This window comes from Scophthalmus maximus, chromosome 18 (genome assembly GCF_022379125.1).
Source record: "Scophthalmus maximus strain ysfricsl-2021 chromosome 18, ASM2237912v1, whole genome shotgun sequence".
NCBI lineage: Eukaryota > Metazoa > Chordata > Actinopteri > Pleuronectiformes > Scophthalmidae > Scophthalmus > Scophthalmus maximus.
Genome location: NC_061532.1, coordinates 14,030,411 through 14,053,042, shown reverse-complemented (window position 1 = coordinate 14,053,042; position 22,632 = coordinate 14,030,411). Strand labels below are relative to the sequence as shown.

The 22,632-nt window shown below is 45.5% G+C and overlaps 1 protein-coding gene across 3 annotated transcripts in view; it reads right to left on the bottom strand.

Moving 5' to 3' along the window:
• LOC118290327 (rho-associated protein kinase 2) overlaps positions 1 to 22,632 on the bottom strand; it is a 30,949-nt gene that overhangs the window by 2,923 nt on the left and 5,394 nt on the right. For 2 of the 3 annotated variants that reach the window (XM_035617920.2, XM_035617921.2), the window contains exons 3-32: positions 22,036 to 22,136; positions 21,183 to 21,320; positions 20,011 to 20,271; positions 18,213 to 18,357; positions 17,902 to 18,040; positions 16,127 to 16,218; positions 13,736 to 13,895; positions 12,412 to 12,508; positions 12,208 to 12,287; positions 11,523 to 11,571; positions 11,262 to 11,397; positions 10,741 to 10,832; positions 10,257 to 10,503; positions 8,970 to 9,076; positions 8,621 to 8,780; positions 8,068 to 8,228; positions 7,772 to 7,956; positions 7,552 to 7,621; positions 7,243 to 7,346; positions 6,412 to 6,598; positions 5,353 to 5,446; positions 5,018 to 5,112; positions 4,585 to 4,773; positions 4,212 to 4,380; positions 3,723 to 3,938; positions 2,789 to 2,856; positions 2,596 to 2,684; positions 1,976 to 2,054; positions 1,553 to 1,820; positions 548 to 827 (exon numbers count right to left, since the gene is read on the bottom strand). In XM_035617920.2, the coding sequence (XP_035473813.1) occupies positions 548 to 827; positions 1,553 to 1,820; positions 1,976 to 2,054; positions 2,596 to 2,684; positions 2,789 to 2,856; positions 3,723 to 3,938; positions 4,212 to 4,380; positions 4,585 to 4,773; positions 5,018 to 5,112; positions 5,353 to 5,446; positions 6,412 to 6,598; positions 7,243 to 7,346; positions 7,552 to 7,621; positions 7,772 to 7,956; positions 8,068 to 8,228; positions 8,621 to 8,780; positions 8,970 to 9,076; positions 10,257 to 10,503; positions 10,741 to 10,832; positions 11,262 to 11,397; positions 11,523 to 11,571; positions 12,208 to 12,287; positions 12,412 to 12,508; positions 13,736 to 13,895; positions 16,127 to 16,218; positions 17,902 to 18,040; positions 18,213 to 18,357; positions 20,011 to 20,271; positions 21,183 to 21,320; positions 22,036 to 22,136 (4,258 nt within the window). The remainder of the gene's footprint in view (positions 1 to 547; positions 828 to 1,552; positions 1,821 to 1,975; positions 2,055 to 2,595; positions 2,685 to 2,788; positions 2,857 to 3,722; positions 3,939 to 4,211; positions 4,381 to 4,584; positions 4,774 to 5,017; positions 5,113 to 5,352; positions 5,447 to 6,411; positions 6,599 to 7,242; positions 7,347 to 7,551; positions 7,622 to 7,771; positions 7,957 to 8,067; positions 8,229 to 8,620; positions 8,781 to 8,969; positions 9,077 to 10,256; positions 10,504 to 10,740; positions 10,833 to 11,261; positions 11,398 to 11,522; positions 11,572 to 12,207; positions 12,288 to 12,411; positions 12,509 to 13,735; positions 13,896 to 16,126; positions 16,219 to 17,901; positions 18,041 to 18,212; positions 18,358 to 20,010; positions 20,272 to 21,182; positions 21,321 to 22,035; positions 22,137 to 22,632) is intronic. The other variant, XM_035617922.2, reaches the window with a different exon arrangement.

Below are 22,632 nucleotides of genomic sequence, written 5' to 3'. Positions count from 1 at the left end.
ATATTGCCCTGCGAGGGACATGCTCACCTCTCTCTGCGTCTGCTCTCTTCGGCCGAGTCGTCAGAGAGACAGATCAGCAGTTGGGTACCCGGACGGAGGCGGTGTGCAGCGCGAGAGCAAAAAGTTGCTCTCGCGCATACAGTGCAACCCCTGACCTTTTTTTGACATTGCCCAGAGGAGCTGTGCGTGGGCCGCACAAGCGTCTGAATCAGCTGAACAAGGCATTTTTAAACAGACTTCGCCGGCTCCACAACGTCCGTTAAATGTCTTGATGAGCTGATTTGCAAAAAGATGAGAGAACTTATACTGGCTGACGGCAGACAGAATGCAAATACGACACGATGTCGTCATGAGCATGTTAATTTGCCTATCGTGTGTCCTCAATTTTGCACATTTGACAACGCCTCGTTCATTATTTTTTATTTTTGCTGAAAGATACAGATTTCTCCTTGTAAGATTCTCTCTGATTTAAAAAAAAAATTATATTTCCTGCTGCAAAAGGACACTGATCACTGCAGTTCTACAGTTAATACGTGTGCGTCCTTACCTGGTCTTCCCTGACTGCTGCTGCTGTCTGCTGGGCTGGATCTTTATGGCTCCGCGGTGGGACGACAGGTGAGGCGAACCCCTGGGCGAGGGCCGCGGCGAGATCCGCGGGGAGGAGCGCGACGTCGCCTCGGGAGGGTTGTTCTGCGCGGCAGAGGGGGGACTCATTGTCGGGTGTTTCCTCGGGATGCGTTTGAGGAGGTGGCTGACCCAGCGCTGCTGCTCCTCCTGAGAGTTGCTCAGCAGAAGCAGCTCTTTGGCAGTCGACATGTCGTAGTTCACTGTCAGAAAGAAAACAGATATTGGGTTTCATGCGTGGGCTTTATTGTGCAGTGCAACTTCAGGCTGCACAGTGTGGTGGTGGTGAACTGGACGCCAGGACACTGCGAGGTGTTTCAAATATTCAGTCTAATATCAAGTTCAATCTGACACCAAATAACAGATTAGAAAACAAAACAAAAACACAGCTGTAAATATGATTAATAAACAATTTTTGTTTTTGTTTCTAAATGTGGTCTACCATGTACAGTTTTGAAATACCCTGGATGTTAAGTGGAATTTAAAGAAGGATCCGGTAAAAGATCCAGTTGTATGTTTTCTGATACATCATTGAATCTTCTAATGTTAACGTCTCTCTTAGATTTGCAAAATAATAAATTGTGTATATCAAGAGAAAAGGGCAAAGAACGTACTAATTATATTAGCCATGATTCTCTGTATTCTTTATAAACCTGATTTCCTGATTTATTAACGATTTATGTTATTGAAGATATTATTGAACATTTTCTCTGGTCGAACATAAAAGCCAAAAATACAAATGGTAACTTTTACAATTGAATTGGTTTCAATGAACAAAGAGTTGTTGTTTTTTTGGTCACTCACGTATATACTATTGCATACATATTTATTATTTAAGCCCTCAATACAAATCTATTATAATGTGTTTTTATAGTCTGAATTCCAAACGAAACACGTCCTTCACCAACACTTGACCGAGAGCACTGACCCTTGCAGGGCACGATGACCTCCTCCTTTCTGTCCAGGTGGTCCTTGTGGCACTTGGTGTGGCAGCGGCGGCACTCGAGGGCGGGCGGCGGCTTGAAGACGTGCCACAGCGGCCGGGTGCAGGCCTCGCAGCTGGACGGGAAGTGGTAGAGCGTGAGGATGAACTCGTGGCCCTTGTGGCTGATGTAGGAGGGGCGGTCGCCGAACGGCGTGGGCTCCACTACGACCTCCTGCTCCCGCTTGCTCTCACCTTCGTTGGCGTACAGGATCTGGAGAGAGAGGGAAATGCAATTTCATAATAGATGCATCATCAATCAATTTATTAACCGAGGTTTTTATTTACCTGGTTTGTACAGACAGTCTGTGAAAGGGAGGGGGGGAGGGGCAGAACGAGAAGGGAACGACGAGGGTCCCAGATTATTACCTGGAATATCCTTGGAATTTCTTTGGCATCCGCACGGTATACATCAGTGTGAGTGACAGGTCGGACATGAAACAGCTTACTGTGGGAGGGAGAGAGAGGGAGGGAGGGTGAGCTCAGCCGGGATAATAAGTGCAACTAGTGTTTTACATTTTCATAACTTCGGACGATGATTTCAAATGGCAAAACATATAAAGAGAGTTATATTAGTTTAAGTATTTCTCAAATTATACTTTTGCTTATCCCACTTTTTAATCCATTCTACTCCTTCTATCCTAAGTCTGTCTTTGGTTTTTACTCTGTATTTCATCTTATTATTGTTGGTTTATCTTTTATTACACAGTTTCATTTGAGTTATTCTGCCAATGGAGGTTATGTTTTTTAATCCCCGTCTGTTTGTTTGACGGCTGATTGGCTTGTTTGTTTCTTAGCAGGGTTACACAGAATCTGCAAAAATGAATGTGGGGGCAGGTTTTGACACAAACCTCATCATATTATGTGGTGAAGCACTCTGCCACTACTGTTTAAAACCTCGAACATAAAAGTACCTCATCATCATTATTATTATAATTAATCTTGGGTAATAGATGTAATACATCAACTCTGTGGTTTCAATGACTCACTCAATGTCCAGGGTCATGAAAGGGTTGGCCTGCTCTCGGTCCAGCTCGCTGTTATAGAACAGAATCTTTTTACTGCTCACCACTACATACTGAAGGAGAGAAAAGGAAAACAGCAGCCAAAAATGTTAGAGGCGGGGGGTAATTACTAAGAAAACAAATCTGTAGATACAAGAAATAATGGTGGATACATTACTTTTTTGTCCCAGCCAAACCGCTTTGTGTTCTTTGTAGGAAGTGCAATCCAACCCTCCAGCCTGGCATCTGGTTTGCAGAGGAGGGGAGAAAAACAACAACAGGAAGATGTTAACACAAAGAGGAGAACAGCCTTTAATCATGCGGAGCACTTAAAAAGAACACCTTGACATTTTTAAAGATTTGGTGACATCACTCAGGGAGGAAAACCAAAAGGGCAAGAGACAGGAAGTCCTGCTCTTTGGTTTTTTAACAAACACGAACAGAGGATTTTTTTTTTTTTTTTTTTTAGAGGGAGCTACGAGGATTCTGAGGAATCATCTTGGCAAATAAAGCAGGCGTGAACGTAAATACCAACATTCAGTACAAGACAATAAATCCACACAATCTCTCACATCTTTCACAGCGGAATACATTTCAACAAAGCAGGGCAGGATCGAGCCGTGAGTACCCTCGTGTCCGGTGAACACTGAGGGGGATTACAGCAGCGGACACAGAGTCAACACAGCGGAGGGATTAGCTGCAACTTTTTGCGAGGGTTGAACCGGGGGTTAGAGTCATTTTCTTTCAAACTGAGCGAATGAGGATGAGAAAGCTGAAAAACACTTTGATTGGTTGGAATAACGCTATGAAACAGTGGTTCCCAAATCAGGGGGTCCGTACGGCTTATTTCAACAAGTGGCTTATTTCAACAAGTGAAATAAAATTCAAAAACAAAATTGTTTAATACAAAAAAAAAAAAATAGCTCGAATCGACATCTTTTATATACTTCAAACATCTCAAAGGGATAACGGGGGGAAGTCAGTCTCTCGCGCTGATACGTGGAAAGGTTTGGGAACCCCTGTTATAAAACACTGTTAGGTCAACGGCCGTTTTTTTTTTCCCGTTGAATTTCCATCCCCACCCCATGGCTTAAACCTCCATGCAGGATCACCTGCAGGTTCAGACTCGGAGGGCTGCTCGTAGGCGAGGGCCAGGGGACGGCGGCCCTGCTCCAACGGCCTGTCATATTCTCCTTCATCCTCAGAGTCAGAGTCAAAGAGAGGACGGGCCGAGTGAAGGTTAGGGCGGGTGTCGATGCAGACGGATTTGTGCGTGCGCTGGTAGCTGAAGGACATTGATTCGGAGGTGTGGGATTGAGTAATGCGCACTGCGTCCGACCCCAAAGAGAGAAGTTGGACAGAGATGAGAGAGGAGGGAAAAGGGGGGGGAAGGAAGAAGGATAAAGGGGAAAAGGTCAAACACAATCGGCCTGGAAGACAAAGAGACTCAAAGTGAAAACAAGGGAAACGGCAGGAATTCCAGGAAGACGGCAGAGGAAGAGGAATGCGGAGAGTGCGCGCAGAGGTGGTTCTGCTCGCGGGAACCGGGCGACAGTGACATGTGGGTTCCGGATCCAATGTGACGGTGATCGAGCGTCTACCTGGATATCCGTCGCCCACGTCCAGGTCGTTGCCACTGCTGATGCTGGTGGAGTCCAGGGAGTGAACGCTCAGGGAGGTGATCTGGCATCGGAGCTGCTCGATGTCGCTGTCCTTGCTGTCCAACGCCATCTGGAGCTCCAGGCGCACCTGGTTCTCCTCTGCTATGAGCTGAAGGACAGACACGAGCACTTCAGGAACTTTCTCTATTCACTGGTGGACACATCGATATGTCATTAAAGGGATAAAGGGTCGGATATTCTTTTCAAAATGCTCCTCCTACACTTCTTTAAAGTCCTGAAAAAGTGATTAATTTGTCTCTGACAGCATCTCCACCTGCAGGTCGCTACATGATCAGGATTGCGGAGTACTGACCGCCTGCATATCCGTCATCTCTCTCTGGTATTTGATGATGGTGCTGTTGAGCTTCTCCTTCTCCGTTCTCAGCTCCAGCTGCAGCTTCCTGTTCTCCTTCTCCTTCCTGTGCACCCCGGTGTCGATGCTCCGGCCGCCTCCCCGCATCGTCTCCCTCCTGTTCATCACCTCCGCCAGCTTGTTGACAGCCTGAGGGCGGCAACACAAAGCTTGACAAAGATCTGTCTATGATAAATATAAGTTTCCGACCGAACGCAGGAACATCAATGTGGTTGCAAGATGGATTTTTTTTTTTTTAACTTTGCGTTCAACACAAGCCTGTGGCTGAAAATTAATCTTCACAGAAAATATTGTGACATAACAGTTTGTCTGTGGAAAAAAAATGAAAGTATAGAAAGTATTTCTAGACTTGTGTAGGCGCCCAGACACGCACCTGAATTTTTAGCGTCCTTTCATTCTGCAGCAGCTTTTCAAAGGACAGTTTGACCGAGTTCATCTGCTTCTCCTCCTCCTTGGTTTTCTGGAGTTCTGTATAAATAGCAGAGCAGGCAATCATTTCAGGGTTCGCGTACATTTGTACTTACCGCGAGTTTACTTGCTCATTCTACAGACAATGACCTCTTTCCTGATGAGGAGGTTGACATTTTTACCGCATCACTTCCCATAAAATCATGTGGATATACGACAGCTTTTCCAGGGCCTAATGAAATGTCATTTCTGTAAAAAGAAAAACCTGCCCTGTGCTCATTAACTCAGAATGACACTCACGTTGCTGCATTTCTTTGAGCTGGTTGTTGAGCTCCTCTTTCTCACTGGCCAGGTTGGCTACGTCCACTGTCAGGGTGCGATTCGACTCCTCCAGCTGTAAGGGGCGACGGGAAAGACGTGAGCCTCATCCATGCAAACAATAGTAAGCAAGCAAACTATATTTGGAATGAAATGAAATGGAAAGAGGTGGCTGTCGATTCTAGTCCTCAGTTTTATTGAATTTGAAATATCTGGGCCACCAGCTGGAGAAATTAACTTGTTTATTACCTGATTAAAAAAGGAACCCTGTGGAACTTTTGACAAATTGTAACACTCCCTCTGTAAAAAGCAGCTCCTTGTGTTGTTTGCATCTTTTTCCTTTCTGGCCGCCCGTTGGAGGCTGTTACGCTGATCGACAGTTGGTGGCAGTAAAGTGCAGAGAAATGTGGCAAACATAGACTGTGTTAAAATGGTCGTAGTCACCAGGGTAAGGAAAATGAAGCCAATGCTAAAGTGCCTGAGGCCTGCATTCTCTGGAATCACCAGGAGAGGGCGACTCACCGGTTCCAAAAAGAAGTCTGTTTCTATAGAAGTCTATGACGAAGTGGCATCACGGTCACAGTGACGTCACCTGTGAGCGCCATCTTGGTTCTTGACACAGAAGTAACAGCAGGGGGTTGGGCCCGACAGAGCTGGAGACATATCAATACCCAATGCATACCGTGCTTTATCGTCTATTTTACTCTAAATGTCTATGCAAATACACTTCTTTTTGGCATCAATGGAGTCGCCCTCTGCTGGTCATTTGCGAGAATACAGGTTTCAGGTACATCCGCATGGTCAACGTTTATTTTTACACGCAGTCTATGGTGGTAAACTAGCAAACGCATGATAAATACAGGGTCATAGGGCACAATGCATTTTGATAAGAAACACTGAGAGGATAAATCAATTCGTTTTTTTACAAGAGTAGCTTAAAGTAGCCAGGGGGAAAAAAATCCATCAGGATTATGATTGGGATCATAAAATTTGAATTTCAACAGAAATACAGTTTCGGGGCAGAGCCAACTGTGATCTCACCGAGCTGATGGTGGACTCCTTGTCGCCGAGCTCCTGCTTGTGTCTCGCCATCATGTCTTTGATCTCCAGCTCCTTCATGATCTTCTCCTTCTCCAGGTCGGAGTACTGCTCCTCAGCGATGGAGCGAGCCAGCTGCTCCGAGTCCGCCTTGGTCAAACTGGCTTCCAGCTGTGCGGTCATCGAATCCCTGAGGGGAACGAGAGTAGGGACTGTTATTATTGTCTCATTGGAGAGCTGCAGAAATCTTTGAGCTACAAAAAAACAACTATACTGTGGACATAAATCAGTATTGTAATGACCTTTTTCTAGATGCACAATATTAAAAAGCGTTTCCCAAGTGAGAGTTATTGAACACAGCAGCATAGATGACTACTAGTCCACAGCAATCTGTGGCGGCGACGGCGTTTCTGAGGATGATGTCAATCGGGTTAAACTTCAGTTAAAGGTCATATCCTGTTTTTTGGCAGTGAGAGGAATTCACAGAGGCCAAATAACAATAATTTGGAAGGTCCTCCTTGTAAGTGACATTTAACACTGTACTGTCAGCATATGTGAGTTTTCAGTTCTTCCATTTTAGGCACAACAATCTTGTTTGAGTTACTTGCTATTTTATTTAATATTTCTGTCTTCAAATATTGGATTAAATCTCCAGGGGGTTAGGGTGTGGTCTGTGTATTTGTTGTCCGTGACACAATTTGATCAAATCAAATCAGACACGTTGGCTCGATTCTTTCGTTTCCAATACGATTCAGGTCTTTTCAGTGTTTCTCGCTTTAACGTTACTGGAGTGGATTAAGATGGTGGTAAAAAAACTGAACAGTAATCCGTTACCTCTCCTCCAGAAATTCTGCCAGTCGATGTTGTGCCTGATTGCACATCTTATTTCTCTCGTCACACTCGTCCTTCAGCTCACGGATCTGTGTCTTGTAAAGGGTCTTGGCGGAGAAAATAAATTTAAAAAAGGATTCAGTCAGTGTAATATCACTGTAGGTATGTATGAGGAGTTAGACTGAAGGGTGAAAAACCCACTAATGAAATATGACCTCTCTTTCCAAGTCATGCCGAAAAAATACTGCAATATTTGGCTGCTTCTGCTGTTCGCAGACAGTTGACAAAAAAAATTATACTGGTAAGAATTACTGTGAAATATTGCTCTGTCTCCAACTGGTCCTTCAGTTCCTTCAGCTGGCTGTCGGCCTCGTGCTTCTCCCTGAAACGGCACCAAAAAAAAGGCCTGTCACTCACTCATCGCTCTGAGCCAACTCATGACCGGAGCCAGGGCGCCTCGCTCAAATCAGATGTGATAAATTAAGACTCCCCACATTAACTGTGTGCGTGCGTGCGTGCGTGCGTGCTTGACCTGCGCAGCTCCTGGTTCTGTTTCTCCAGGATCTGCTTCATGTCCAGCAGGTGGTTGACCTCCTGCTTGAGCTGCTTCTCCGAGGAGCGGAGCACCGACACCTGCTGGTTCTGCATCTTCAGCTCGCTCTGGCTCAGACTTCGCTTGTGGATCTCCTGCTCCAGACGCAAGCTCAAGCTCTTCACCTGCACAAACAAAGATTTCTTTTTCAGTTGGGGGGGGGGGGGGGGGGGGGGGCACTGATTGACACATATGGGGGGACCTAACTGTCGCGATGGATTCCTCGTTGTACGCACCTGTTCAGAGAGTTTCTCCTTCTGTGCCTGCATCTCATCCAGTCTGTGCTGCGCCTGCTTGTAGTCGCAGTCCAGCATGGAGTGGTCCCTCTCCAGCTGCAGCATTTTGCCCTCCACCTGCAGCTTCAAGCTGCGCTCCTCGTGCAGGGTGCACTCCACCTCTGGAACCAAAAGGAAGATTACAAGGGAAAACCAACAGGAGGGGTTGGGGGGGATCTATGCGGCACTCGATGCAGTATTGATAAAACAATGTTTGCCTTTCCTTGAGCCCGGATGGAGCGAACAGATAAATGGCAGCGACAATCAGAGCACTACACCCGAAGGTCGGCCTGTTATAGTTTTCTTTCGGATCGCTTTCAAACGATCCATCTGACCTTCACCTTTTTCCAATGGCTGTTTCATTTCTGCCTTCCTGAATTGCTGAAGCCACTTTCCGTCCATCAGGACTCATAGCAACTTCCACCTTCTTTGTTTTTTATTATCTCAATATCTGGCTTGTTCTGTCCTGCATCTATCGTGGAGTTTGTATTTGCCCTCCTGCTCGCTCGCTCACCTTTAAAGGCCTCAGACTTTGCCTCCTCGATTGACTGATAGATCTTGTTCTTGTCGGCCAGCTTGGCTTTGGTGGCCTTGTGCTCGGCCTCCTCCTGCTCCAGACTCTGCTGCAGCGACTTCAGCTTGAACGTCAGGTCGATCTCTTGGTTGCTCTTTTCCTAGAGTCAGAAGGGAATATGTTAGGTTTTTCATAATCGGTTTATATTCATTGAACTTATTGTATGACATCGGCCAAAGGAAAATGTACATGAGCTAGAAATGTCAAATGTTGGTTTTCCAGAGGAATACCTCCAGAGCCAAACTCTCTATTCACACTGGAAACCACCAATTAAAAAATGACAACCAACCTTCTCGAGGTCATTGAACTTCTCTTGTAGCTGCTTCTTCTCAGACTGGACCCTGGAGAGCGACGACTTCAACTCTTTCACCTCTTCCTCCAGACCAGAGATACGTCCTGGGGAGGATTTGTGAGATCTGTCATGGTGCTTCTCTCACTGACAGACTCAGAAAATACAGTATATGACCCGGCTGCAAAAACTTCATGAATTATTCAGCTTCAAAGTTCTAAAGTGAGACATTACACAGAGCTGCTGCCAGTTGCCTTAAAATACATGAAAATCACTGAGCTTAATGTTCATTTTCCTTTCGACTAACTCCACCCACCTGGAGATTTCTTCTAGGAAACCCCCCCCCCCCACCCCCCCACAAAAACATGAGCCATCACAGCAAACAGGCAGCGCCGTTGTTTCGATACTTCCCCCCCTGACCCGTCTGCGTGGACCGAGCGCGTTTGAGTTTCCAAACGTCGTCTCACAAGTGCTGCTGGCTTTGGTCCGGCTTTGGCTTTTACAGCCTCTTGCTCCCTCAGCCCAGTGAACAGATGTTTCCACCCATGATCAGTCATTTCCCAAGGCCTGGTCCAACAAAACTGATTCACATCTAATACCCCCGCCCAGCCTCCGGCTCAGAGTTGTGTAATGTCCTTTTCCCTGATACTGAGGAGATGTTTACTGCTCTCGCCTCGAATAAAAAAATAAATAAATCACAGTTTGGTTGCCCGCGCTTATGGCAGCAAATTAACCTTTTCCACTGGTGAATTCTAACGTTGTTAACCTCGCAACGTTTTCAACAGACACATTAACGTTTTTGCAATTTAAAAGGCTTTCAAGTAAAGCTTGACTTGTTGTTTTTTAAGTGGTCGTTGTTAGAGAAATGTTCTGCCCCGCTGACTGAGGCTGTGAATGTCTTCTCTTCCCGAGGTCGCTGTCGCCTTGTGATGACAGCCAATAGTTTGACTGCGAGTTATCAGAAAGTGCTTAGGGAGCTGAGGCGCATGTAGGCATACTGTACATGTACACGACTGGGACAGGGGCAGATTTTGGGATGCCACTGCCTGTGACGTGTGTCCATCTGAAAGTCTCCTCAATGCATCGGGTGCCTGAATGAAGACATCCACGGACTCCGGCTGCCTGATTATCGACTTCAGCTTCATCAATTTTCTTGAAGTTAAACGATGAAAGGATTTTTACCTCCATCATATATATATACCTTTTGCTAAACAGTGGCCACTGTTGCTACAACTGAGAGTGGTGTGATGGATGACGGTCAAAGCGTGATGGACGAGCGCGTCTCACCCTGGAGGTCGGTAATCGTTTCCGTCCTGACGTTCAGGTCCCTCCTCTCCTTCTCCAGCTCGGCCTGCAGCCCAATCAGCTGCTTCTCCAGCTCCATCTTGCCGTTTTCCATCTGGCTGCACTTCTCCTGCATCTCCCTGAGGCTGACCTCCAGGCTCTGAGCCTGTTTCTGCACCTCTGCCTGACTCCTCTTCAGCCGCGCCGCCGCCTCCTGCTCCGCCTGAAGCACGGCGTTGGCCTCCTCGAGCTGCAGATGAGAAACGGACAAGATGAAACTTTTTTTCCCCCTCCACCCTGAAGGCAAAACTGGGTCAGTGCAGCAGAAGAAAAAAGAAGAGATTTAATTAGTGGAAAGAAAAGAAGAAGAATGAAAACAGCAGTCACAGTTGCTTGCTTGAATATGGATTATGAAATTAGCATGTTTGATTTGCATAAGTATGAAAGTTGTGTTAAAAGTACAGTGAAAATTGCTTCCCCCCCTCACCTGTTTCTGCAGTTGGATGTTGTTCTCGCTGGATATCTGGGAATTCTGGTTCCTCTTCCGAAGATCTTCCAGCTGATCCCTCAGGTTGTTCACTGATGAATAAATGCAGAAAAATAAGAGCTAATGCTTTATGTATTTCTGCAACCTCGAGTACCATGATCCACACAAAGATAACCTGCATATATATATATATATATATATATATATATATATATATATATATATATATCAATACACAGATGGGGCTGTGGACGTGTCCCTGAGTTTTATCGAGTTAAGTCATATGAATTTTAACAGATCAATTTCGCAGGTAAAATATAATGAGAACAACTGAAGCTCTGTATGTTAGAAATAAATTTTTTGAGCTTATCCGAGCGTTTCAAGCATAATAGTTAGATAGAGCGGCGGCACGACGGAACAGTGGTTGGCTCCTGCCAGCCCAGCGGCCCTCAAAGGAAAAGCGGTAGAGCTAATGGATGCATGGACAGTATGATAGAGTTTCCCCGCCCCAAAGTCCTCACATTCATTCTCCAGGCCGCGCTTCCTGTCCGACTCCATCTCCACCTTGCGCAGGTTCTCCGCGCTCTGGTGCTGCAGCAGGGCTCGCTCTCTCTCCAGCTGCCTCAGCGAGGCCTCGACTTTCTGCCTGCTATTCATCTAAATCAGATCAGAGAGGGATCGGCGAACAAACGTGAGCGCAATGAACCCAGGCCCTACTTTATCGTATGTCAGGTACCTGGTTGAAATGTGAAATCTAATTCCAATTCTCCTTCGGCGCTTACCTCCTTATCTAATTCTTTCACCAGCTTGTCTAAACGGTTGGTTGCATTTCTGGGGGAAAAAAAGAGACAGTTTTAGTACAGACTTATACTCTTGAGTTCACAGAATTAAGTTCTGTTATAATCACTATGTACATGCTTCAGTATTTCTTCATTTATATGCAAATTTAAAGACCGCGTACTCCAAATTTCCACAAACCCAATTTCCCCCAATCAAATCCGACTAATGGACCATTGTCGACAAACACCAGACACCAGTGTTCCTTCACTGATGGAACATGTCGGAAGTGATTTTCTTTTCCATTCTTTTTACACGGAAACTCAGAGAACGCCATTCCCCCTGTTTTATATGGCAATCACGCAGATTTCCTGCCTCATCAAATGAACAACACACAACATGTAGTTCCCTGCCGCCGGCTTCAGATCTCCTCAGAAATGGCCTGTTTTTTTTCAGTTATAGTAATGAGACCAATGTCACATAATGAATTGGGTTGTGAGAAAAAATAAACATTCTACAAGCACCACCTTTTAAGTGCCGGGTATAAACGTGACAGTTACTAATTACTTGACAATTAGGGAAACTTGAACCTAGAGTTGTGGTGATTAATGGCTGTGGATGCTTTACTATGAACCTTTGAGTTTGTACAGTAAACGGTGTTAGCGTGCGTTAATAAGTGTCCAACTGTACTTGCACTTGTGGTCCAGCTCATCTTTGGCCTGCATCTCATGGTCGAGCTGCTCCTCCAGCTGATGAAGCTTTTTCTGCAGCTGCTCAGAGAAAAGGCGAGAAAAAATATCATCCAGTGCAAATTTTTCCATCTCTTAATTCATGGCTCTTATCTCTCCTATTTAGATCACACACACACACACACACACACACGGAGAAACCCACCTCTTTCTTACTCTCGGAGCAATATTCCTTATCCTCAGAGTTCTCCTTACAGTCCTCTATGTCCTCCACTGAGCCGCCGTTGCTTCCCTTCAGCAGCCTGAGAGCGGGGCGACAGGGGAGAGCCATGAGTGTCGGTGACAGAGGCCACCTGAGGTGGTTTTCCAGCCCTCGAAACATCCAACACTGTCCACGGGTCCAAATTTCTCCAAAAAAAAGTACCCAACCAACATCCATAATATCAGATGGGTTGTCAAGCCGGAGCTGAATGTTCATCCGTCATGTGGAATGTATTGCATCACTGTATGGCTACCCCTTTTAGGAAGAACTCGTACTGACAAAAAAACAAAAAACATAAGCTCATGCCTGGAGAGCGAAAGTCTGAACTGTGGAAAAAGTCCTGAAGAACTTTCGCGGCCTCCTCTTACATCTGGATGGGTTTACCTAGAGAGAAACCCCTCCAACCCACACTGGCTGCTGCCAACTGTTCACCATCGATGGTGGACTTGTAATGGTGGGCAACCATCTCTGGGAATCATTACGCGCCTCTGCCACATAACTGCACAATGAAGAACAGAATCTGAAGCCATTTTACCACCACTGGGAGACCAGTTGCTTCCTTAAGCGGTAACCAAAGGACACATATTGCTGAAAAAATTTAGGATGCTTTCGAAAAAGACCTTCACTCTAACATGAAAGGTAAAGGTGTAGTGTATTTAAAATCAGGGAAAGGCCTTTTTAAAGGATTGGCTGCCCGATATGTATTCATGTCTGTCTCGTGTCTTAGGAAGCATTTACCTTGACTCTGAGCTTCATGCAAAAGAATAAATACTTACTATATGAACCTTCAGATTGATTAGAATAAGACTGAAATGTAAACACACTCCTGTAGGTTAAACCATTGATGACTGAAGCACTGGAAGATCATGAATCCAACACATAGGTGTTGCTTTTTTAAAACAAATTCTCCTCCTCATTGAGACCAGGGCTTAGAAACTCGACTTCATCATAAGCTAAGGGGGCATTTAAAGGGGCTGTCGGAACAAGGCCGCAGTGTGGAGCTCAAACAGGCATACAGTGTCTGAGTGGTCTGAATTAAAGGTACGGGTGTGAAGCCGTCTTTGCTGAGTCCACAGGCCCTTGTAAAATATTCCAGAAAAGGAGCGTGACATTTTGCTCGAGTGACAATCTGCAGAAAATCCCAATAATGCTTAAAAAATATAAGAATAAATATATATCAAACGAATAGTTTGCTGGATCCAAAACACACACACACACACACACACACCCACACAGCTCAAATGAAATATGAAAGACAAATACTCACTGGTCCTCCTTGAAGTAAGTGAAGCCGACAAATGGCAGCTGGTTGCCCACAAAGGCTCTGGGTGGAGTAAAGGTCTCAGCATCTCCTTTATCTTCCTGTATGTCGTCAAAGTTAGTGGTGTCTATGTCACTGTTCAGCTCTGGCACAACTGGGGCCACAGCTGGACGACAGAAGCCGAGAGAGGAAGAGAGAGAGAGAGAGAGAAAGTCATTGAGCGAAAGGGGGCGAGGAGGAGGTGCAACACCAGGAGGGGTTGAGGAAAGAGAAAGATTATGTTTTATATTAACTGTGACTATCGATGGCGCTGAAGGAATTCAAATGTAAAGTTCTTCAACAATCTCTTCATAGTGAGAATCTATTTTTTTTTTCTGGGGCGTTTCTCTTTGCCAACCTTTTGGCGCTGCTTGTAGAAAGTGTGTGAGCTTTCTGCAGGTTGGCGTGAGCCGGACACCACTCCTTCTCCCCGCACAGTGCTCGCTTTGTGCCCCACACACAGTGCCTTTCAAAAAACGAGGGCCTGAACACGCCGGGCGAGTCTGCTCCCTCTTGCCCTCCTCTCACAACGAGCAGGCGCACTTTTAAAAGTCTGCACGACTGGCAGACGAGAAGTGTCAAAAGGCCAATCAGATAGAGCTCCGCCGGTCCTTTAGCCTATAAATAGGTTCTAATTAGGAGCCATTATGGATCGACTTCCCAGACCAAGGCAATTCTGGATCTGAGCAAAGAGCTCATTACATTTCAGTCAAGAACCAACCCTCAACTTGACAAATGTGACTCAAGGATGGTTGAGGAGGTACGGGGAGAGATCGGGCACAGGAATGAAACAAATGAGGGGGAAATAAAAAAAAAAGAAGATGCAGAGAAGAAAAAAAGAAATAGAAAAAGCGAAACTGCGGTCAGACAGAAAGAGACACAGAATGCTCCATGGAGGCCCTTGTGGCACGACTTCCCAGAATGCTCTCTGATAGCGGGCGGCTAATGACAGGCAGCCGAGGCCACAGTGAGAGTGAGAGAGCGGGAGCGAACCCTCCAAACCCGGGGCGCCCCCTCTCATTAGACCAGTCCACACAGGCCGCACAGCCGGCCCCGCCCGCCGCTACGGGGGGGCGCTGCCTCCCATCCCATCCATCCCCGGTGGGTGCCTTCTCCTCTGCCATCAACAAGTCCCATTGCATAATAAGCTCGATACATCTGAAGGCAACATGCAGCATCTTGCACAGAGCGCAAAAAATAACGCCCCCGAGTCACAGCCACACACAGCGGGGAGTCATGTCATCTCTAAACAGACACAACTACATGCGGCTCTGTGGGATGCCAGAGTGGGACGGGCCTGTTCTGTGTGTGCGTGCGTGCGTGCGTGCGTGCGTGCGTGCGTGTGTGGAGGAGGACATGCATGTGCAAACATGAAGAGAGTGGAGCAGCACAGCAGCGGCAGCGTAGTGGTCTCGTGTTCCAGACTGCCAGGCTCTGATCAGAAGTTCTGTCTGTTGCCTTAATCGGAGCCAGGTGAAGCCGAGAGACGGAAGGAAAAGAAAGAAAAAAAAAGAGCCTGTATGCAATTAGATACAGACAGAGGTCCTGTTCATATTCCCGAGATATATTTCCTTTCCATAATCCATTTTTTTTCCTTCTGTCGTTCCTACCTAAATGACGTCTGACCTGATCCTCGAGCCATGATGTGCAATAATCAATTTCAATGAAAACAGCTAAATCATTTTCTTTTCTTTCTGTGTTGTTCCAGTTTGCAAAACCACAAAGACGATAAAATATTAAAATCCCAAGTTGTTTTGGAGTAATGTAACAGCATCACATTGTTACAATTATGAATTGTCAGCTGATGTGACTTTAAAAATCTCTTTATATCATACTGTGATATGCAACTATTATTATTATTATTATTATTATTATTATTTTGACTATCATTATTTTAACCTCATCTTAATTGGTATCTTATAGTATTTGGACAAATTTAACACAAAATATTCCTACTTTCAGTTTTGTCATTGTGTGCAATGTTTCATCCACTGCAGGGTGTAGGTACATGACATTTTCTCATATTTAAACTGCAATCTCAACAAAACACATAAAATGAATTATCTTTATTCTATACTTCTAGAGCAAAATCCATATGCGGCTGGTCATCCTGCAGGTTTTGCGCATCCTGTGCAGCATCCAGTCTTGACAATGTCAGATATGAGCAGGGAGCATATGTCGAGCATGTGCACCATATATGGAGGCTCAAGGAATAAAAGCTGAAGTGTGACAGATCTGTAGAAGAATGAGGCTGGTGGTGATAAGGAGTAGAGGAATGGCAACAAGAGAAGAAAAAAGTCACACATCACCAGAGATGGAAAGAGGTTAAAGCTGCAATATTCAAAGACCTGCACTCACTTTCTCTGATGTTGTCAAACGTCCACTGGTCGTTCTTGAAGAAGGGGTGGCGTTTGATGTCGTCCACTCCGCTGCGGCCTAGGCGAACCGTCCTGCACACAGCGACAGGACCGGGACTGTGAGCAGCAGTGAGCACAGAACACGGCGCGCTCCGCCCCTTCCTCCCACCATCACCAGCAACATGTCATCCACAAACACACAGCACTAGTGGAGTGACCACTCGGCACCGACCACGCTGACCGGCATGGAGAGCCGCATGACCACCGGTGGACACTGGACACGCCTGAAAACGAGATAGTAAAGATCCAGGAGGAGAGAGGGAGTGGAGGGAGGCAGGTTTGGGGGATGATGCCTCCTGCACTCTGATCCTGCCTGACTCAAACACAACGAGCTTTCCCTGCTTCTGCTCTTTTTTTTTCTATTCAAGACTTTAAATAGAGCCACACTTTCCCTCTCTCTCGCTACCCTCCACTGCAGGGTACCGGACTGGAGGGGTGCGGCAGTTTAGGCTTGCCACGTGTGGGACATTCCAGACCCAGCCAAGAGGAAGAGAGGGCAGGGGCAGGGAGGGAGGAAAAGGAGAGTTTTAAAGCCCCCAACAACAACAAAAAAAATAATAATAAATTTCAGACAATGCTACCTCAGGAAATCTGGAGGAGTGCAAAGGAGAAAAGTTACAGCAGAAGAAGGGAAGGATGGAGAAATGGAAAGTGGCGCCGGGTGAAGGTAGAAGGAAAAAATGCACAGACGTAGAGTGATGAAAAACATTTGGTAAAGAAGGAAAGAAGGTTAAAATAGAAAACTAAAAAGAAGAGACTGTCAGTGCCTAAAGGAATGATGGCGACAGAACGTGTGGGTTAAGTGGCAAATGCAGTCACTGGTCAGTAATAAATGTTTGTGTGTGTGTGTGTGTGTGTGTGTGTGTGTGTGTGTGTGTGTGTGTGTGTGTGGTGGGGGGGGGGAGTAGCTGTACACACGTGAGATTCTGTCTGTGGTGAGAGAATAGTGAGTAACAAGGTAAATAAACTGTGAGGAAAAATGAAAGGCAGCTCTGTGTTGAAGCAGAAAGGGCCAGTGTGTGTGTGTGTGTGTGTGTGTGTGTGTGTGTGTGTGTGTGTGTGTGTGTGTGTGTGTGTGTGTGTGTGTGTGTGTGTGTGTGTGTGTGTGTGTGTGTGTGTGTCTTACGGGGGGGGGGAGGATACTAATGTAAACAGGAAGTGGTTTCTTCCAGTGGGACGGGCCAGTACATGACCCACACCCCTGCACCCATCCATGCAGCTTTTACCTTTAATACTGGTAATAAGTGAGTAGAAATATATATATATATATATTTTTTATATCTGGGGTGTGAAGTCACTGATACCATTAAAATTTCAAAACAGAATATTACGTCCACCGAGGAGGTTTGTTGGTGAAAACGTTACTCAAGATCAGTCGTGATAACAAGTGATTCAATTTTAAAATTCATAATGAACACTGGTTTTTTTATCTCGACAGCCAAGTCTTTTTTCACGTGTCCTCTCGCCAAAGCGCTTAAAGTTAAATTACGGCGCGAGCGCTCCCTGTTCTGTTCCACAATCCAAACAATGCTATTTCACTGGTGCCTCGTCCAACTATGAGTATGATAGCAAATACAGAAAAGGAGAAAAGCCAAGCATGTGTCCGAGCAGCCTGCACAAGCAACGCAGCCTGCAACTGAGAAATGCTCTGAATTCTTTCTGGAGAACAAAACCACAAATGTTGGTGTGTTATTATTTCGAGTTCCGCGTGCAAACCTGTCAGTGAGGAAGGCACAGATGAGGTCTCTGGCATCCTGAGACATCTCCACATCGTCCGGGAAGATGAGCGTGTTCTTGTGGTTCATGATCTTCCCATAAGTTCCGACCAAAGACTCGGCGTAGAAGGGAGTTTCACCTGTGAGTAAAGTTTTTTTTTTTTTTTAAATAAATGAAATGGGTTACGTTTACTCCACAGCCTCAAGTCAGCATCCGAGACGATATTGTACATAATATAGGTGCAACATCATATTCTGTATATACATGTTGGTAAAAAAAAAACATGGCTGGTAGAAGAGTAAGCCACTTACCAACCAGCAACTCGTAGATAAATACTCCTACAGACCACCAGTCACACTCCCGGCCGTAGTAACCATCGCCTCCCTGAGACTGGAGCACCTCAGGGGAGATGTAGTCGGGTGTGCCCACCGCCGTGTCACAGTGCACCATGCCCGTCTGCAGACAAACACACAAGATACACAAGTGGGAAAGAAGCTAAAGTGGAATATCGTGTGTTCCATAAAAATGCCAAGGCCCAAATAGTCCCGTTAAATTCAATTCACCTCCACCAGATCCCACACACTCATAGATATCAGTCCCCTAAATATGACAGATTTTTTTTCTTTCATTAACATCCGTGAATTATTCCCCGGGAAATCAGCTTAAGCGTAAAAGAAAAAAATCATGAAATGTTAAAGAAAGTTAAAAAAAAAAATAATATCCTGGATCTGCCTCTTTCTTTGCCCGTGTCTCATCCTTCCAATAAGTTTCGCGCGAACCAACTAACTAACTAACAAACCAAAGACAAAAAACAAAGGGACTTGGGCGAAAACATAAATTTGAATATTTAATTTCCTTAACTGAGGAAACAAAGGCGCTTCCACATTTCTCATGAGCCACACACTGTTAAAAGCTTTCCTTTAAAAAGGATAAATCAATGACGTGTGTGTTGTCAGTCAAGAGGATTGTTCTTACTCAAAGTGTTTCCACCATGTTTTGTACAAAAGAAAGAAACCATACGAGAAACTGCCCGCTGGTAGATTTTCACACGGCTTGAATGTTTGGATCCACTGTTTTGAAACTGCTGCGGTAAAAACAAAAAGGTGGGAAAAAAAAACACTGCTCGACTCGCAGCAGAGGCCGAAACCTCCGCTCTGCTGCAGATGGGTTGTTTGGCACAATAACTTCTCGGGGACTTTGCACAAACAACCTGATGCAAGAGTGGCGCCGCTGGGCGTCAGTTCACAGTCTGAACACTTGGTGGTGCAATAGGGTCCAGAAAAAAAAAGAGAAAGGCAAACTTATCTGGACCCATGATCTGGACACAGACATGTCAAGTCACTGTCGGTTCAGTGGATCGTATCAGTTGGGGTTTCAGACCTTTACACAGGGTTCCTCCGAGTCAAAAGAATGACTGCAAATCACTGCTGTTGGTTTATAAAGCACCGAGTGGTTTAGGGCACTGAATACATTTCAGATCTGCTGCTACGTGAGGAACCACCCAGACCCCTCAGGTCGTCTGGGACGGGTCTGCTTTCTGTCCCCAGAGTCAAAACTAAACATGGAGAGGCAGCGTTCAGTTCCCATGGCCCACAGGTCTCGAACCAGCCGCAGGTCTGCTGCAACTCTCAGTTCTCTGGAGTCAATGCTGAGGACTTTCCAGTTTGCCACAGCCTTTTAACAAATCAAATAATTACTGATTTCCGACAATGCACATGGCAACAGACAACTTTCGTGCCCCTAGTTGTTCCCAGACGGCATTGTTGTTTGGTCACTGTTGTAAAGACGTTGCAGTCGCAAGACGCCTGTAAGGACGCAGGTCCGTTTTCCTCAGAGCTCCCGAGGAAGTTGTCGACACCACTTTTGGAGATAACGGAGGAGAAGAAAGCTAATACTTCGCTTTCTGGCTCCCAGCAGCAGCGTTACCATCACGGCTACTGTCCAAAGCAGAAAACCATTGTAAAAATCCCAGTTTGAACAAATAACCTTGAGCAGATGGTGTCGGGTTTTTTTTAAGCACCATTACACTGTGCAATCAACTTAACATCACACATGAGCCAAACTGTTGTCTGTTCCCGCTTTATGGTATGGATCACACGTGTAACCTACCGAGTCCATCTTCATGCACGTGCCAAAGTCGGCCAGTTTGAGGTGTCCGTGTTGGTCCAGCAGCATGTTGTCGGGTTTCACGTCGCGGTGGATGAAGCCCATGGAGTGGATGGTGTTGAGCGCCAGCACCACCTCGGCCGTGTAGAAGCAAGCCCACTTCTCGGGGATGTCGTAGTTCATGGTGAGCGTCACCAGGTCGCCTCCCGGCATGAACTCCATCACCATGTAGAGGTGACGGTCGTCTTGGAACGCGCAGCACAGCTGGGAGACAAGGAGCGCAGCGTCAGTCAAGGCCCCCGATCCGGAGTCAGTGCTTTGAGAAAGACTTGACGACAAGGTGTGTGTGTGTGTGTGTGTGTGTGTGTGTGTGTGTCATCTCTGGATGATTTGTGTTCACCACATAACAAAAGACGACAAACTAAGATTATTATCTCCAACCTGGTGACAACATTATGACACCAGGGTGTACTCAGTACTCAAATTATACATTTTGTAGAGTATAGTTTTGTTATACTGTATCTCTCTTTTTGCTAATTAATATTTTTATAGCCCAAAATTAAAAATTTTGATTTTTTGCATAATAAGCTCAAAGCTTTTATGTATGTTCACACACGTGTGTGTATTGTGACTTATGTGACTTTTCACACAATCAACATCACGTGACAAGTTTGATGTCGTAATATAGTTGAAAAGAATCATGTTTCATGATTGCTGTTCTTGTGTAAAATAAGAACCTCCAATTAAATATGATTACTAACTTGTATTATTATTCTATTATTCTAAATATTATCATTATTATATTCATTAACAATTCACATTCGAAACAGCATGGACATTGATAGCTTTTACCTGGATTCGTTTCATCGAGGTTTCATGACTTAATATTTATTTGCAGCATCTGAAGGATTTTTTAAAATTCAAAATGTCATTCAAACGGACAGGGGGATGAGACTTAGCATTTGGGAATGTTATAATAACATTTGATATGCCCTGGATGATAACGACTACATGGTGGGTGTGTCCAAATGAGCCCAGCATCTGGCAAAGCTCAATTCTGTCTCCGTGATGGAGGGAGGCCAGGTCTGAGGGAGAATGTGCTCCTTTAAACGTTCAGTCCTTCCGCCACTATCAACCTGTATGAAAAGAAAAGCCTGTATACTGTGTGTGCACACCTGCACCACCCAGGGGCTGTTGGAGAAGGCCATGATGTGCCTCTCCTCCCAGAAGAAGGCAGAGTCGGACCGCTTGATCATCTCAAATTTGTTCAGCTGCTTCATGGCGTAAACCTTGTGAGAGGCCTTGTGTCGGACCTGCAGCGGAGGTTGGGGCGAGGCAAAAACAGAGGACACGTTGGCGTACAGACAGAGATAACTCTACAAGGACAAGAAGAACGAGGCCGTCAGCGGGTCACAGTGGCCAAGATAACGCGCGCGCGAGAGAGACACACAGGCAATCCGCAATTGTAGGACACACCCGTAGAAAGACATGCTTACACAAGATTTTGAGCACAAACACAGTAAGCCCCCCGCTCTGCACACCCCCACACCAGACTTCACACTCCTCTCCTGCACAATGAGCCTGTCCAGACATGTTCTACCACAAGACACTCAGCAGAAACCAGACTCGAGCTTCCATCAGCACACACACATACACACAGACACACACACACACTAACACACACACACAGACACAGAGACAGACATCTGGAAAAACTGGACGTTTAGAAGGAAATATTGCTTCGCCCTAATCTCTTTTTCGAACCCCCAAAGTTAAATACTGCGGTAGAGAAAGATGCACGCTATACTGTATGTGAAAAAGATTCACAGATTGATGCTCCCTCTAGTGGTTTACATTTCTGTTGTTCTGCTGCACACGGCTCCTTTTGTAAAAAACATCTGGGGGGAAATGCCGCTGCTCCCTCATATCAAACCTCACAACTGCTGAAGGAATTTCAAGCCAATCGAAAATGCAAGGGGAACAATCACACTCATATCTCTAAACCCTCTATTATGGGGAACATCTCACCAGCTGCACTTCTCCATAGGCTCCTCTCCCGATCAACTTCACCTTTTCAAAGTCTTCGAGCTTCACCTGCAGCTCCCGCAGCTGACTCACGGCCTTTTCATCTGCGGGACAGACACACAAACACACGATACCATAGTAACGCAGAGGTCAATCTGCAACCACGTACGCCCTCATGTTTGTTACACGTTATCAGTTTTTATAAAACATAATGAGATGCCTGATATTTGTGGGAGGCTCCAGTTTAAACAAAGATACAGTACGGCTGAACAAAAGTCACGCGCCTGTAACTTTTTGCGATAGTCCGTCTCCAAAATGTGCCAGCAGGTCATTTCAATGTCAATATTTTAATCATAATCATACTGCAGGGATGTTGTTTCAGTTTATTCTAGTAATCTCTGTGACCTTTTGTACACAACTTGTTTGCAAAAGCTACTTTCTCTTGAATGTGACCTCGAGATTAAACTTGATTCCTGCCAAGTGGAGATTTTTTAATGCAAGACATGCTTTTAATTTTTCTTTAACAAACAAACAATTACTATGCATTTAGTTTTTTGTGCTTTGAAAGAAGGTATGTACATCATCCCCATGGTTCCTGTT